This window comes from Pseudocercospora fijiensis (genome assembly GCF_000340215.1).
Source record: "Pseudocercospora fijiensis CIRAD86 unplaced genomic scaffold MYCFIscaffold_22, whole genome shotgun sequence".
NCBI lineage: Eukaryota > Fungi > Ascomycota > Dothideomycetes > Mycosphaerellales > Mycosphaerellaceae > Pseudocercospora > Pseudocercospora fijiensis.
The window spans coordinates 95,887-111,319 of NW_006921553.1; the positions used below are offsets into that span (position 1 = coordinate 95,887).

At 40.3% G+C, this 15,433-nt stretch overlaps 2 protein-coding genes across 2 annotated transcripts; one reads left to right on the forward strand and one right to left on the reverse strand.

The window, feature by feature from the left end:
- Window positions 1-12,005: 12,005 nt before the first annotated feature.
- On the reverse strand, window positions 12,006-14,060 carry MYCFIDRAFT_180730 (uncharacterized protein; the record flags this gene model as incomplete). The annotated part of the gene is made up of 12 exons (XM_007934465.1): window positions 12,006-12,066; window positions 12,116-12,766; window positions 12,802-12,914; window positions 12,938-12,992; window positions 13,022-13,103; window positions 13,139-13,251; window positions 13,282-13,346; window positions 13,388-13,467; window positions 13,493-13,517; window positions 13,555-13,580; window positions 13,611-13,927; window positions 13,954-14,060. The coding sequence occupies 12 exons, from the start codon at window positions 14,058-14,060 to the stop codon at window positions 12,006-12,008; spliced, it is 1,695 nt and encodes a 564-aa protein (XP_007932656.1).
- A 48-nt stretch (window positions 14,061-14,108) lies between these two features.
- Window positions 14,109-15,406, forward strand: MYCFIDRAFT_180731 (uncharacterized protein; the record flags this gene model as incomplete). The annotated part of the gene is made up of 4 exons (XM_007934466.1): window positions 14,109-14,812; window positions 14,847-15,014; window positions 15,062-15,259; window positions 15,294-15,406. Coding segments are annotated over 4 exons (1,183 nt in total), but the record flags the coding sequence as incomplete, so codon positions are not given.
- Between the last annotated feature and the right edge of the window lie 27 nt (window positions 15,407-15,433).

Sequence of the window (15,433 nt, forward strand, 5' to 3'; positions counted from 1 at the left end):
GTAAAATAAACTCGCGGTCTTTAGTTTTATCTTCTATTTAGCGCGCGGCGCGCTTCTCTCTTACTATTATAAGGAAAAGGGGTAGGGGCGTAGCGTATAGTAGTTATTATCGGTATAGGTATAGAGGAAGAAGTTAAAAGATATAAGAATATCGCGAAGTCCTTATTATTGCCGCCTATATAACGTTATATAGGTAAGCTTTCGCAACTACAGTTACTATACCCTAGTAATAGTAACTACGCCCTAGTAACGGTAACTACGCCCTAATAACGGCAACTACGCCCTAGTAATAGCAACTACTCCCTAGTAACGGTAATAGAGCGTAGTAAATATAACCTAGTTACTATTATAGCCGGCAATCGTAGCCGGTAGTCGAATAAGAGTATCCTTATAGTAAAACTACGCCCTAGTAATAGCAACTACGCCCTAGTAACGGTAAAAGAGCGTAGTAAATATAATATAGTTACTATTATAGCCGGTAATTGTAGCCGGTAGTCGAATAGGAGTGTCCTTATAGTAAAACTAATATAGTCTCTAGTTTAAATTAGGAATCTTTATAGTTCGAAAAAACTAAACCGGAACTAGGGAGCTAGTTCGCCGCTAAGAAACTAAACTATATACGTTTAGTAGTTCGGAAACCGAACTACTACGGGGTCTAAACTAGTTTCCTAGACGTCCTACTACCGCCCCGACCTCCTTAGGACTCTACGTATTTAACCCTACTAGTACTATTACTCGCGATCTTATACCGACTAATCGTTAGAGTAAGTTAGTCGCTAGCCTTCTTAGCTAAGGTACCTCCTTCGATCGCTTTCGTTAGACTAGTAATACTATCTTCCCTCGGGTCTTCGCTTAGATATAATATTAATCCCCTTATAGAGCGTACCTTTCTCTTGTCGTTAACCTAGTATAGGGGGAGTTTCGTGTATACTTTTAGTATATATCTAAACTACCTAGGTCTAAGTAGGAAGGCCGTAATACTCTTTGAACCTGTAGCGTAAGTAGCTGAATCGTCCGTTACTGTCCTGCCTTATAGCTCCTAGCCGTTACCCTTCGACCTAATTGCGTATACGAGCTTATCTTAGTCCCTAAGCCTGCTAGGTTCTTTAGGGTAGGCGAGGGCAGTTGTAAGAACTGCCCTACTAAGGAGATTTCTCGTCTCGGATAAGATATAGTTAAGCTCGTAACTAGTAAGGGTACTAGCTACCTACGTATTAAGGTCTGTCTTATATCTAAAGATAAAACCGCCTATTTAACTATTATCGAGGGTATATATAAACTAGTAGTCTTCGAGAACTAGGTTAAGAAGCTTAAGGGCCGTAGACTAATTCTATTTAACAAGATTAGTAAGCTTACTAATAAGCACCTTACTACCGACGACCTCGAATATATATTCGATAGTTAGCCTAACGAAGACAAGGTAGCTTAGTAGATCCTTAACCCTCTAAAGGAATACGAAGTCTCTATTTAGATACTATATCTTCCGTATAGTAATCTAAAGGCTAAGAGCGACTATATATTAATCGACCTAGGCTACTCTCGCGTTATTAATAGTACTAAGATTAAAGGCTACGAGAACTTAACTATCTCTAAGGTTGCTAAGGCGTACCGGAATCTAACCGCTCTTCTAGGTTTAAATACCTTCGTACTATTCGCTTTTCCTACGGCTATCTTAGTCGAAGGCCTTAGTTATATTTCCGATACCCTAGTCGGTAGAATTCCTTAGTTAAGTTACGTTGTTTAGAATAAGGTTAAATAAAACCTCTAGTTTAGTAAGGAGGAGCTTAAGGAATATCTACGCGAGTAGGAGAAAGCTATATAGGACAAGGCTACTAACCTCCTAGTTAATTAAGCTTACTACGAGGCCGAGTACTTCGGTACTAATAGCTTTAATACCTACGAAGGAGTTCTCGAGAACCGACTAGCTAATAAGGTTATTACTAGTAAGGATTACGGTATATTAAAGCAATAGTAAGTCGGTATAGTAGATTGGTTATTGCTTATAAGAATGTTTTTATATATTAATAGAATCTAGGAATAATACTATCCTAGGGGTATTATTACGGAGTTTCTAAAAATAGCCTTAGCTAAGATACCTAAGGTAACTATATAACTGTTTATTTGTTTTTAGCGCGTAATATAAAACGTATCTAGTTAGATAGGAAGAAAGGGAGGGATACTAGCTAGTAACCGGCCCTATATATATAGGCTAGGGTTTAAGCCTATAAAAGAGGCCTCCTTCTATATAGTAGATAGATTATTAACCTCGTATAGTATATTATTTATATTACACTTCTATAATACCTATATTATAGGGCTCTAGTTATTAGCCTAAGCGATAGTCTTATTATCCTATCTTTCTAAATATAGCTGCCTATATTATTATAGGTTATATTACCCTCGGTTGCCTATACTATTGCTACTAGTTACTAGTAGTAGTAGTAGTAGTAGTAGTAGTAGTAGTAGTAGTATTAGTTTCCGTCCTTTACTAGTAAGAGTAACTAGTCGATCGATAATAAGGGTTACTTAAAGTTTAAGGGTAGATACTATATCCCCGCTAAACAGTCGATTAGATAAGAGCTTTTAAAGCGGTACTACGATAGTAAGCTTGCTAGTTACTATAGTATAGAGAGGTCGTACGAGCTACTATCGCGTATATACTACTAGCTAAATAGTAAACGGTATATAAAAGAGTATATATAGACCTATATAGTATACTACCGTATTAAAGCACTAAAGCACTTGCTATTTAGCGAGCTATCTTTACTTCCTATCCTAAAGAAGCTATTTATAGAGCTTATAATAGACTTTATTATATACCTTCCTCCTACTAAGCGTAGGGGTAGTAAGGATATATATAATACTATCCTTATTATAGTAGATCGATTTACTAAAGGCGCTCGATATATCCCGGCGCGGAAAGATTAGACTACTATTAATATAGTAGAAGCGCTATAGAATAATATCTTCTATACCTATTAGGGAACCTCTAAGGGAATAGTATCCGATCGCGGATCGATACTAATATCGTACTATTAGAGCGAGATATACTTATAGCTAAGACTAAAGCATTAGCTATTAATAGCCTTCTATCTATAGACTAACGGTTAAATAGAGAGGTAGAATACTACGCTATAGTAGTACCTACGTAGCTATATTAATAAGAACCCTAAAGATTAGGTTAACCTCCTATAGCCTATCGAGTTCGTATATAATAATAGTGTATACTTATTAACTAAGGTTTTACCCTATATAGCTATAATAGGCTAAAATGCCGCTTTGCTATAAGAGGCATTTACCTTACTCGAGGCCGAGCGTAAGGAAAGGGAAGCGCGTTAAGTACTAGAGACACTAGCGGCAATAGAACGCGTTTAGAAGATACGAGAAATCTATACTAAGATAACTAAGAAGCTAATAAAGGCTTAAGAATACTAAAAGACCTACTACGACAAGCGCTATATACTAATAACCTTTAAGTAAGGCGATATAGTTATACTTAGTATAAAGAACCTCTATATCCGTAAATACCTATTACCTAATAGCAAAACAAGGCCTAAGCTCGTACTAAGATATATTAGCCTATTTCGTATCCGAGAGGCTAGGGGTATATAGGCTTACTAGTTATAGTTTGCTCCTTATTATACTATCTATAATACCTTCTATAGATCCCTCCTTAAGCTATATTACTAGCGCGAAGGCAATAAAGCGCCTACTAAGTTAGAAGAAGTCTTAGCTAATAGTAAAGAGCTATAGTCGGTCGAGCGTATACTAAAGTACCGGACTAGATAGGGTAAGAAGGAGTAACTACTAAGGTAGTAGGGCTATTCGCCTAAATAGGACTCGTAGGAAACTAAAGGCTCCTTTAAGGATATAACTAAGTTGTTAGACGAGTATTAGACTAGTATAAAGAACAAGAAGAAGACTAAGAGCCTATAATATCGCTAGAGAGACCGAGGATTAATAGTACCCCTAGGGTACTATTAGCTAACTAATTAGAAGTAAGCAATTATTAGTAAAATAAGGCTATACTATAATAGTAAACGCGTACCGAGTATTAATAAGCGCGCTATAACGTATTAACTAATCGCCTACTCTTTTAAGGATTCTACCTTTTTACTAACGTAATAAGGCCCTTCTCTTAGTATTTAGGTCCCCCTTTTATTCCTTTATCCTATCGAGGCCTCGAGGCCTAGGCGATTAGAGCGCGCGCGCGCGAATAATAATAACAATAGTAATAATAGCGTCGCGCTACGGGCTTGCGATACGTTAGAAGCCGTACGGTCGTATTGCCGATATTATTATTATTAGTTAAAGAAGAAAACTAGAAGTAAGGTAAAGTTAGCGCTAAGACGACTAGCGCCGCTATTATTAATTTTACTTACTATTATTACTATATCTATAGGAACAACCTTACCTATACTACGTACCTAAGGCTAAGAGCCTGCTATACTAACTAAGTTAAAGAACGACTATAGCGGAAGTTTAGTTAAAAAGAGAGAGAGCCGCTTAAGGACTAATTAGTTAATAGACTACCTAAGGGCAAAAATATAGAGCGAAGCTAGCTAGGGTCGATTTTATAGATAATAAGTTACTTCTCGATCTTTCTAACTCTTTAAGCGAGGCGAACCTTAACTACTACGCTTATAATAGCCGTTACTTATAGAAACTAGACGAACTGTATTTTAGAAGATTAATAATTAAAGGCTACTAAACCTAACTAATTAGGGCTAGCGAAACTACGAATAAGAAAATAGAAATAGCCCTCGAAACGAATATTACTAGGTCTTTTAGAGTAGACGCAAAGAACTCGGATAATATTACTTAGAACGGAGGTAGTACTATAATACCTCGTATGTCTACCTATTATAGTAGGGAAGACGCGCTCGTATTATAATTAGCGAATAGCCCTAGATTCTTATAGATATATATTACCTTATTATACGTAAGGATAGCGTAGTTAGAGTATTATATTGCTATTAGAAGGTAAGGTTTAATATAGTTATATAACTAGGTAGTTAAGCGTTTAATTTAGCGCGGACTAAGCAGTTATTAGACTTGCTAAGTTAGTACTAATAGAGGTCGAGATTAGAGTATAAAAAGGCTACGAGGGCGCGGCCTTTAGAAAGGAAGCGTATATTAGGGCTAAAGAGGCTATATATAATTAGTATATAACTAGGCCGAGTAAAGCTAGGGTCTCGAAGCTCTAGGTAGGGCTTAGCGCTTAGCGATAGGCTAACTTACCCGCCTTCCTCCCTCTCCTCCTAGATCCCTATCGAATACTACTATATCTACTACTACCCTATCTACCTACTAATATAACCCCTATTATAAGGAGGGCTTCTAGGGAAATCGATAAGTTCTACCTAGATCTAGATAATAATATTCTACTAAGTAGTTAGAGAATTAAAAAGCGAGCGAAAGGATAAAATTTATATCTAATAAGTATAGTTTCTAAACTAAAGTATAATAGCTTATATATATATATATACTTTTAATTTATTAGTACCCTTAGCTAATTGTCTATAGACTTAGGGTTATATAAGTAGCTTCCTATAACTAAAAAATACCGGCTACGCTACCGGCTAAAGGGCTTACTTCGAGTTACGTATATATTCTTATACTTCTTAGAAACCGATAAATTCTATAGTTCGGACTAGCTACTCCTATAGTTGCTTAGCAAACTAACCTAAACTAAACTAGATCTTCGGCTTAGTGAACTAGACTAAACTGACCCGAAAAACTTACTATAGTAGTAGTAGTAGTAGTAGTAGTAGTAGTAGTAGGGGTATATAAAGAAAAAGAAGAAAAAGAAGAAAAAGAAGGAAAAGAGGAGAATATTAATACTACTAGAAAGCGATTAAAAAGTAAAAGTTACAAAAGCGAAGGAAGGCGCGAGCACAAGCAAAGCGATTAAAAAAGTAGTTACGGCGCGCTTCAGAAGCCGGTTAGCAGGCAAAAGAGCGCGGCCCAGAAGTCGCGAAGAAAGTAACAGTCCCTAAAACCTAGGATACAGTAACCCCGACCAGAATATCGCGGAAACCCTAGGCGCGCAGAAGGAAACTACGAGCGCGTTACTTTAGAAAGCTTAGATAAGTATAGATCTAATATCTAAGGTAATAGCGCTAGAAACTACGAGAAACGTTCTATTCCTATAAAGGAAGGGGAGGAGGACGGGGATAATATAAAGGGCTACGCTCTAGGTAGAAAGTACTAGCCTTAGGCATTCGGCCTACGCGATTCTAACCTACTACTTAGCGCTTAGTACACTATATAAAACCATTCGGATTCACGTAGATAGACTTAGCTCTTTATCGAACCTGTTAAGTCTTATATCTAGTATCTACGTACGCGTTACTTACCTATAATAATTAGTAGATTTATAAAGTAATAAAACTCGATTTAGTTACTATTTTAGGGTTCTTTCGCTCGATATTATGCTTAAATTACACTCTAGCTATTATCATTCTATCTATATAATAAATAAGCTTTTACCGTCGGATTTTACGCCTAATATTATTAGTATTCTTTAGACTAAGATAAATTTCGCTAAGTACGTAAACCGCTTTATCTCGGAGATACTATTATAGGGCGAACGTCTAAAAGAATACGGGTTTTCCCTTTCTAATTAGTTTCTTAACCGTTTAGTATACTATTTTTATTTGCTTATTATATACAGTATTAAAGTTACTAGTAGCGTTTAAGTAATAAGTCTTAAGATTTTATTCTTATAGGATTAAAGTAGTCGTATCGGTAGCGGCGGTAGACAATAATACTAATTAAAGGATACGAAGATAATATAAGGATATACCGTAAAGTTAATAGACACGAGCTTCCTTATTTTAACTAGAAAACTAATCTCATTTAGGAAACCTAGTCTAGAAAGGAGGTAATTGTAACCTAATTACGATATTAATCGTTTAGGAACCTATTCGTAACCCTAGATTAGCTAGGTATATTATACTCTCTATAGCCTCAAGTATCTACTACTAAGACTAGTATAGGCGTCGTAGTAAAAGAGAGGGCTATAAATTATTACAATTACGTAAGTAGGTTCTATAGGATACGGACAACTTTATACTTTAGTAAATATTCCTATAAGACTATTCGAAAAATAGTAGATAGGAGGCAAGAAGCTATAAGAGGATTTAGAGAAGCTACTAGTACGGTAGAGGCGAGTAGAAGTAGCGGTAGTTTATAAGGTATACTAGCTAGCTATAGACGCTATACGAGTCCTACGCCTAAGGTAACTTTAAAGAGTTACAAGCGATATAGTATCTAAGCTAACTATATAAGCTATACTAATTCTACTCTAGAGAAAAGGTAGGAGCGACGATAAGGAGCGGTCTATAATAAGGAGAATTCTCTAACTTTACTAAACGTATAGTATTAAGGATACGACTTACTACTATAGCCGTAATATATTCGTCTAAAGTAAGTATAATACTTATAACTCTATTATAGCCTAAAACTAGACTATATCGGGTAGCAATTCGTTCTAAGGAATTAATCTACCTCTAAGCTAGCTTAATAATATAAAGAGGGCCTCGGGAATATACGAAATTTAAGCTCTAATAAGACTAATATTATCTCGTAATACTAAATCTTTCCCTACTAGATAGTAGGCCGTAGGACAAAGATATACGCGAAATAACGTTAACTATCGATAAGATAAAGGTAACGAATACTACTACGGCTTTGCCTTCGTCTTTTTAGTATAATATAAAAAGAAGCCCGCTCTTCTATTAGCCCCTTACTCCGTTCGCGTTTAGTAAATAGAAGAAGGATATAGCCGTTAGTAAAAGCAGCTTCCCTAGAGTTACCTTTAATAGTCCTTAATATCGTACCCTACTTATTATTACTATACTTCCCTATATTATTTTCTGACTTTAAATAATATACGTTAACTCCTCGCCTATTACTTATAAACCTTCTCTAGAAAAGGCCCTTCTATAGTCCTACTAAAGACGATAAAAGCCCCTAAAAGCGCTTATACGTTCGCGAATACCGAGACGATAATAGGAAGTAATATAACTTCCGAGAGTATTAGTAAAGAATGTTAGGTGTATTTTAATCTCTTCTTAATAAACGCCTTATATCTACTAGTAGCTAATCCTTCGAGCGGTACCTAACTAAGAGCGCTAGCTACAGCTCTTCTTCGGTAGGCTAGAGCTAGTTATACCTATAAGTTCGTCGTCTTATATAGAGAGTATAGTAAAGGGATTAGATTTAGTTTCCTAAAGAAGGCAATAATCTTTACTCTCTTTTTATATTAACGTAGTAGAATTACTCCTATACCGAGGTTATAGACGCTACTACATATTATAGACTCTCCTTTACCTATAGAAGCTATAACTAATAAATATTCGGAAAGCGCTTATACGCTTAAGTATTACTTTACTATAATTTTCCTCCTAGCCTACGACGTTAGTCTTATCCTAATCCTATAAACTATAGTAATAACTCTACCCTTTATATATACTTCTTTACGTTTAGACTAAGCCTATAACTCGGCAAGCTCTATAAGTAATAATAGGGGACGAGAAAATATATATAAAAGATATCTCTCTATATCCTATCCTAGAGGGAGTAGTAGTAAAGCTTCTATTAAAGTAAAGAAGAGACTATAAGGAGAGAGGCCTTATAAAAGTAGCCGTAGGTAACGTAAAGTCTATCTATTCTACGTATCTACTAAGGGATCTTTAAACAAGTAATCTAACGACGTTAGCCTAATAGACCTAGATAAGTAGGAGCCTAGGTATATAGATATAAAAAGCAAATATCGGAATAATATAGAAGAAATAAGTTAGGAAGGAGTAAGCTAGAGAGGCGTAAGTTTAATAAGCGCGTAATTAGTACTATTAACCGGAAGTCGAATAGTAGCTACCTACTATACTATAGTATTACGGCTATTAGGTAGGCGGATAATATATTACTAGTAATAGTCGTTTAGGTAGTCTTAGAATACTAGCGTATAGTAGTAGGTAAGGATAAGCTATAAGATAAATACCTAAAGATTAACGTAATATAGCGTAGGTAATTAGGTTTAGATTATCGTCTAGCTAGTATAACTCTACTCTATAGTCTTAAATAGGCAAAGGTTTAAAAGGCTTCCTACGAGTTTATAAGTCTCTACTACTAAACCTATCTCCTCCTATATAATCTATAATAATATATAACTACTATCGCTAACCTTCTATATATAATTCTTATAGTCTCGTCTAAATCCTCCCTACTACCGTCTTTATACTTATACTACTATAGTTTATAAGATTATCGTTTTATAGAGTCTACGCTCTCCTATTACTATACTACGTTTACGCTAATCCGAACTATCTCGCGCCTTACGTTTTATTCCTTAGTCTAAACTATATTCTTTATCTTCGGCTATATAATCTAAGTATATTTCGAAAAGGCGATAAGTCCTAATAGATTTCTACTATAATTCGCTATATATAAAGGGAATGTATAGCGTATCCCTAGGGTATAACGTTCGTCTATAAACTTAGTAGTAATAGAGTTAGAGTATTACTTAGCTTCGAAATTGCTATAGGTCCCTATAATACTCCTAGAAGGGCTAGCGTATTCGAGTAGTATAGTATAAGCCGGTATATCGGCAATTTTCGAGAAAGCTATAGCCTAAGACCGTAAAGCTTCGAATACCGGCGGTATAAATATCCTACTACCGAAAGATCTTTACGCGGCTTTAATTTTTTTACCTATACCGTCTATCCTTATTAATACGCTATTTACGCTTAACCCTAAAGCTTTTCTACTAAATTTAGCTATCTATATAATCCGGAATATACGACACTTACTAAGTAAGTATAGCAACCTCGGACAAATATAGCAGGCATCTTAGTGGACTATAAATCTTTATCGGTACGCTATAGAGCCTAAAATTAGAAGCATTTCTACTAGACTTTAGTACTAGACTCGATGCCGAGAGTGCTAAAGTCTATAAGGAAATGTAGCGACGTCGGGTATAGATAGTAGAACAAGTATCTCTCTAAAGCTTTATAATTGCCGGCTAACGAGTATAAGCCGAGCACTTTTATAAACTCCCTTCCTACGTCTTCTAAGTACCGCTCTACGGCTGCTATAAGCTCTACGAGCCTAACCTACCTCTATTTAGGCGCCCCGCTTTATAGGCTTATATGTACCTTCTACCTTCTACCTTCTACCTTCGATCTTATATATATATTAGTTTCTATTCTCGCTCGTTCTTATATTATCTACACTAATATATATCTAGTTAGCGGTCTATACTAAGCCTATAGCGAAGCGCCTAAAAGAAAAGCGTACAGCTCCTATATAACCGTCTAGTATATAAACGAGATTTCGAATTTATAGAAGTATAACTATATATTAGATAGACAAACCTAAAAAAGCTATTCTACGTAACGATAAGAAGAAGATTTATTCTTATATAAGCCTATTGCTAATTTAGATACTATAGGCTATATTTGCTATACACTAAGGCTAGTTATCCGTAGAACCTAGCTTAAATCTAATAGCTTCCTCTACTCGAGGGTAAGACAAGACCTTTAATACTAGATATACGGACAATAAACACTAGGAGATCCGAGTCTATAGCGATACAAAGGGGCTCCGTATACTAGAAAGGAGGTCGTAGTCTTATATTGTTACTATCTTGCCCTCGGAGGCAAATAATAAGACTTTTATCGCAATCTACGTTTCCTCGTAGCGGATAGAACGCGGTAACAACCCTCCGTCGTATTCTATCTTAGAGTTAGAGGGCCTAGCTAAATACATTGCGATAGACCTTAGCTACTTAAGATTATTATATCGCCGTAGAGATAGTAAGTTACAGCCTTCGAGGGCAAATAGCTATATACTACCTACTAGTTTAGCCTAGTTTGTTATTAGGCTTATAGGCGAAGAATTAGTTATATATTATTAAAGTGTCGTAAAAGTCCTATTTAATATTAATAAAAGTCGATATAACGTAATTCTTCCTCCTATAAGCCTAAATAGAGGTAGAGCCTAATACGACGTAGCAAATACTATCGTTTAAGGCCTCTCGTTATCGGTATAGGAAGCTAAAGACCGTTATTACGAAGGAGATAGAGAATAGCGCTTTAAAGGAGTTAGAGTATAGTATTCTAAAGGAGCTAGAGTACGGCATTCCGAAAGAGTTAAAGTATAGTTATTTAGGAGGACTTTAGGCCTTCTCGTACAGCGACGCGTAATAAGTCTCTAACTTGTTCTAATATAGTTAAAGACGAACGTAGTAGCTAATGCGACCTTAGACTGCCTCTAGTACGAGACTAGGCATCTATAGTAACTTCGTTGCCTAGTAACGAGCGCTTTAAGTCCTCTACGTCTCGGCCCTTAATAATCTATAATCGCTGCTTTATATAGTATATCTTATAGGAAACTCGATTAGAGTAAAGCATACTCCTTAGTATAATATTACGCTATAAAGTCGACGTCGGGGAAGCGATTAGCCTATAGTAAACGAAGAAGTCGAGAGCTACCCTTAGGAAGAACAGAACGCGATTATAACAAAATTCGGGTAACGAGAACAGTTTCTACTAGATAATGCCGACGAAAGAAGTAGCAAGCTTCTACGAAGTACAAGCTACAAGATTAGGAAGAGAAAACCTCCTTAACAATTATAACGATATCGCTCCGCTTCCGGAGAGCCTATATCTTCTACTTAAGTTAGAATCGCGAGCATAGTTTAAGAACTTTATTCTACGACGGCTAAGACGATGCTATTCCTAGAGGATAGAGAGTTAAGCCGGTAGACTAGACGGGCTAAGTATAGAAGTAGTTGCCTACGGACATATATAGAATCCTACAAATCCTTCGCCGACTACCTAGTAATACGTCACTTGAGTTTTGGTTTAATGCATCTTAAATATAGCTTAAGAGCGACTATGCTAGTTGTAACAAAAATGCCCTTTAGCCGCGTCCTCTGTTTCTCCTCCGTAATAGTATCTCGGACTTCAACGTCTAAAGCATTCGGGCTCCTAGACTGCCTAAGGAAATAAGCAGAGTTCGAGGCTAGTTGATTTGGTAAGGTTTGAGGTTTGCTGAGCACTGAAGACGTGTAACGAGGTGAACTTAGGGAGATATCGAGTATCGCCACCTCCTATGACTTGGGCTGAGATCCAGAAGCCACGTTTGCGACTGACACCTCGTCAGGATGTGAAGAGTTCGGAGTAGCAGCGCTGGCAAGCGAGGATTCGACAGTTGGGGCTGCGTGATCGTCGGTCGCCTGGGGCACTGCGTCTTTGAAGCTGGATGCCACTTCTCGTCACTGGCTTCGGGAGCCTTCGTTGTCCGGTGTGAGCTTGAATCATTTTCAGCACGTGTGAGTGACACTGCTGCTAGGCATCTTGCCACTATCAGCACGAGGGATTGTGCCTGAAGGCAAGTTGTTGTGGAGTCAGTGTGCCCGGCAGCCTCTGCGTCAGCTGCAGTGTGACCAAGATTCGGGATACAATGAGCGATTCCCATGCCTTCAACGCATTGATCAGAGCGCACTCCGCCTCCATTTGCAGTCTCGACAAGTTGCGATGAGATTTTGTGCGGAACAACAGCTTCGCCGAGCTCTGCCTGCCGCTCATCAATGTCTTGGATGGCAGCGACCTGCTCCGTGTCTTGAGTGGCTCGCACGGCCGCAGTTGACTCGTTGGGCGGCTGAGAGTTGTGATCACTCACAACGAGCTCTTGATCTGGCGATGGGCGAGCTGTCAAACCCTTGTGCTGTGCCAGTGCTTTGGTCTCCGTCGCGTTGCTCGCGGGGACATTTGCCTTGTCGCCCTCGTTCACCTAGTGATAGATGATGGAGCTCCAGGTCCTTGTAGCCTCTGGACGTCCGCGGTTGTTATAGTGCAAGGCCTCATTTGCATTCGAAGAGTCCTTTTCGCCCGGCTTCCTCCTCGCTGGGGTTGCGATCACGCTCAACAAGCCCTCGCTCTAGCGATGGGCGAGCTGTCAACTCCTTGTGCTGTGCTGGTGCGCTGGTCTCGGCTGCAATGCTCGCTGGCACATCATCTTGTCGGCCTCGCGATGGATGGTGCTCTCGGTCTCTGTACCCTCCTCACGTCTCCACTGTTGTAATGGTGCAAGGCCTCATTTGCATTCGAAGCGTGTCTTTCGTCTTGACCTTCCTCCTGACTGGGTGATCCGAGCACTAGAAGGCGCTCGTAGCCTGGCGATGGCCGAGCTGTCAGGTCATTGTTCTGTGCTGGTGCTCTCTGGTCTCCGCTGCCATACTCGCTGCCGCACTTGCTTTTCGGCGTCGTTCACTTTGCGATTGATGGAGGTTCCGGGCGCTGTGGCCGCCACATATCCGCTGTTGGTCTGAAGCCCCACTTGAATTCGAAGTGTCCTCTTCGCCTTGTTCGCCCAAAACCTCCTCCTTACTGAGAGCATTCTCGCCCGGAACCTCTTTCCAACTCGGAGCGTTCTCTTCGCCAGGAGCATCATCCTTCTCTGAAACCTCATCTTCGCCCGCAACCTGCTCCCGCGTCGTCGTTCCAGATCTAGCAAGTGTCGAATGTTATGGGCTCGTCAAAGGACCAAAGTTTTGCATGGGACATGGTTGGCTTTGCCTCTGTTTCACGCTTGACCGTCACGGACATCGTAGCTGTCGACAAGAATCGCGAATTGACTTTCGATGTACAGTGGAGTAGAGTGCGGCGCGTGGATTGCGTCTGATGTGCGTGGCATTCGTTCTCTAGAGCCCAGTCTCCGTCCTGCGCTGACAAGCAGTTGTGGAGAAGAACCAGGAAGCAGGGAGGCGCAAAAACTTGACGTGCATATGGACGAGGACTCATGTTGCTGATCGGGACCGGCCTGGCGACAGAAGGGAAGAATGAGGCAGCGAGGATGACAGGCGCGCCGTATTTGCATCAAGAATACGTGAAAACATTTCGTGCGTTCGTTACGAGAGCTTCGCGTCCTGATCTCCACCAAAACCGACAGGTCAGCAGCTGTAGGCCGGCGTCCGCGCGTGGTAGCAGTGCAGGTTGAGAAGATTTCAGTGGTGGAGTCAAGATGGCGATGAAAAGTGCAGTAGTGAGCATCGAGGAGGCCGCCGCATTGACATTCTCCTACGGCAAAGTTGCTGGAGAATGCTCAAGTCCGCCAGTCTCGGGATCACGACCCCTGCCAATCCCTGCCGGTCCCCGGAAACTCAATCTGCGTGTGGAAAGTCAAATCTGCATATGGACACCCAATCTGCATCTGCATACTCAGTCAGCCTGCATCCCATTACTGCACTGAACCCCATCGCACAACTCCAACCCCTTCTCACCTTTCGCCAAGCTGTGCCATCCCGCGAATGCCTCCCACACGCTGACTCACAATGGAGTTGGAAAGGTGGGTGCCGTGCCGCATCTCCGTGGACATCTCATCTTGCAGCTTTGCGGACTAATCGAAGCTTGGGCAGGCGCAAGAAGACTCTCGACGTATACGAAGCGCTCTTTACGAACATTCGGGCGAGCCTGAGCGCTCTCGAAACCGGGCAGCATGACTTTATCCTCGCAATGGGACCCTCCGCCTTCCAACGATCCGATCTCCTCCAGAATGGCGATTACGCCGCAGTCATAGCCAGTGCAAAGGGCACAGTGTTCGGTGCTGAGAAGGCCTTCGAGAAGTACACTGCCATCGTCCACAAATGGAACCAGCACATCTACAACATGCAAATACTACTTTCCACAGTCGAGACGGAGCTGGGTGTGGCCAGGGACGCATTCGTGGAGACGCTACAAAACACAGCACGAAGTGGTATGTTGGCTGAGGAGACTTGCGCCAAATCGCCACCATACACACGCACGTCTGGATGCAAAAGCGAGACATGCAAAAGCGAGACATGCAAAAGCGAGACATGCAAAAGCGAGACATGCAAAAGCGAGACATGCAAAAGCCAGACGTGAAGACGCAGCACAAATTGATATGCTGGCTGAGGATACGTCCGCGAAAGCGCCACCATACACGCACGCGTCTGCATGCAAAAAGGAGACATCAGCGCCTAGCAGGTCGGAGGACTTTACTGCACGTCTTCGTGATCGCATGGCAAAATCAGGTTCGTCAAATGCCCACGTCAAGCGTACACTTCGGGCATGAGAGCTGAATCCAATACAAGCAGGTCAAACAAGGACATCTCATATCTCATCGGTTCAGCTGGCATCAAGCATCAGAACAATTCCAACTGGATCTCGATGCTTTGGACGGGGCAGCAAACGTCTCAACACAACCCATTTGAGATCCATCACCTACTACAGTCTCTACCAAGATCGGTAGCCTCTTACAGCTAGCATCAATCAAGCCGTTTTCCTCCTGCTTTTTCCACCTGACTTTTCCCAACGCAATTCCGGCCCTGCTGTGGAAGGCATGCCCACTCCGAACGGCGGTAACCTGCTGCACTGCCGTCTGCCACCCCCCTTTCGACTTTTTT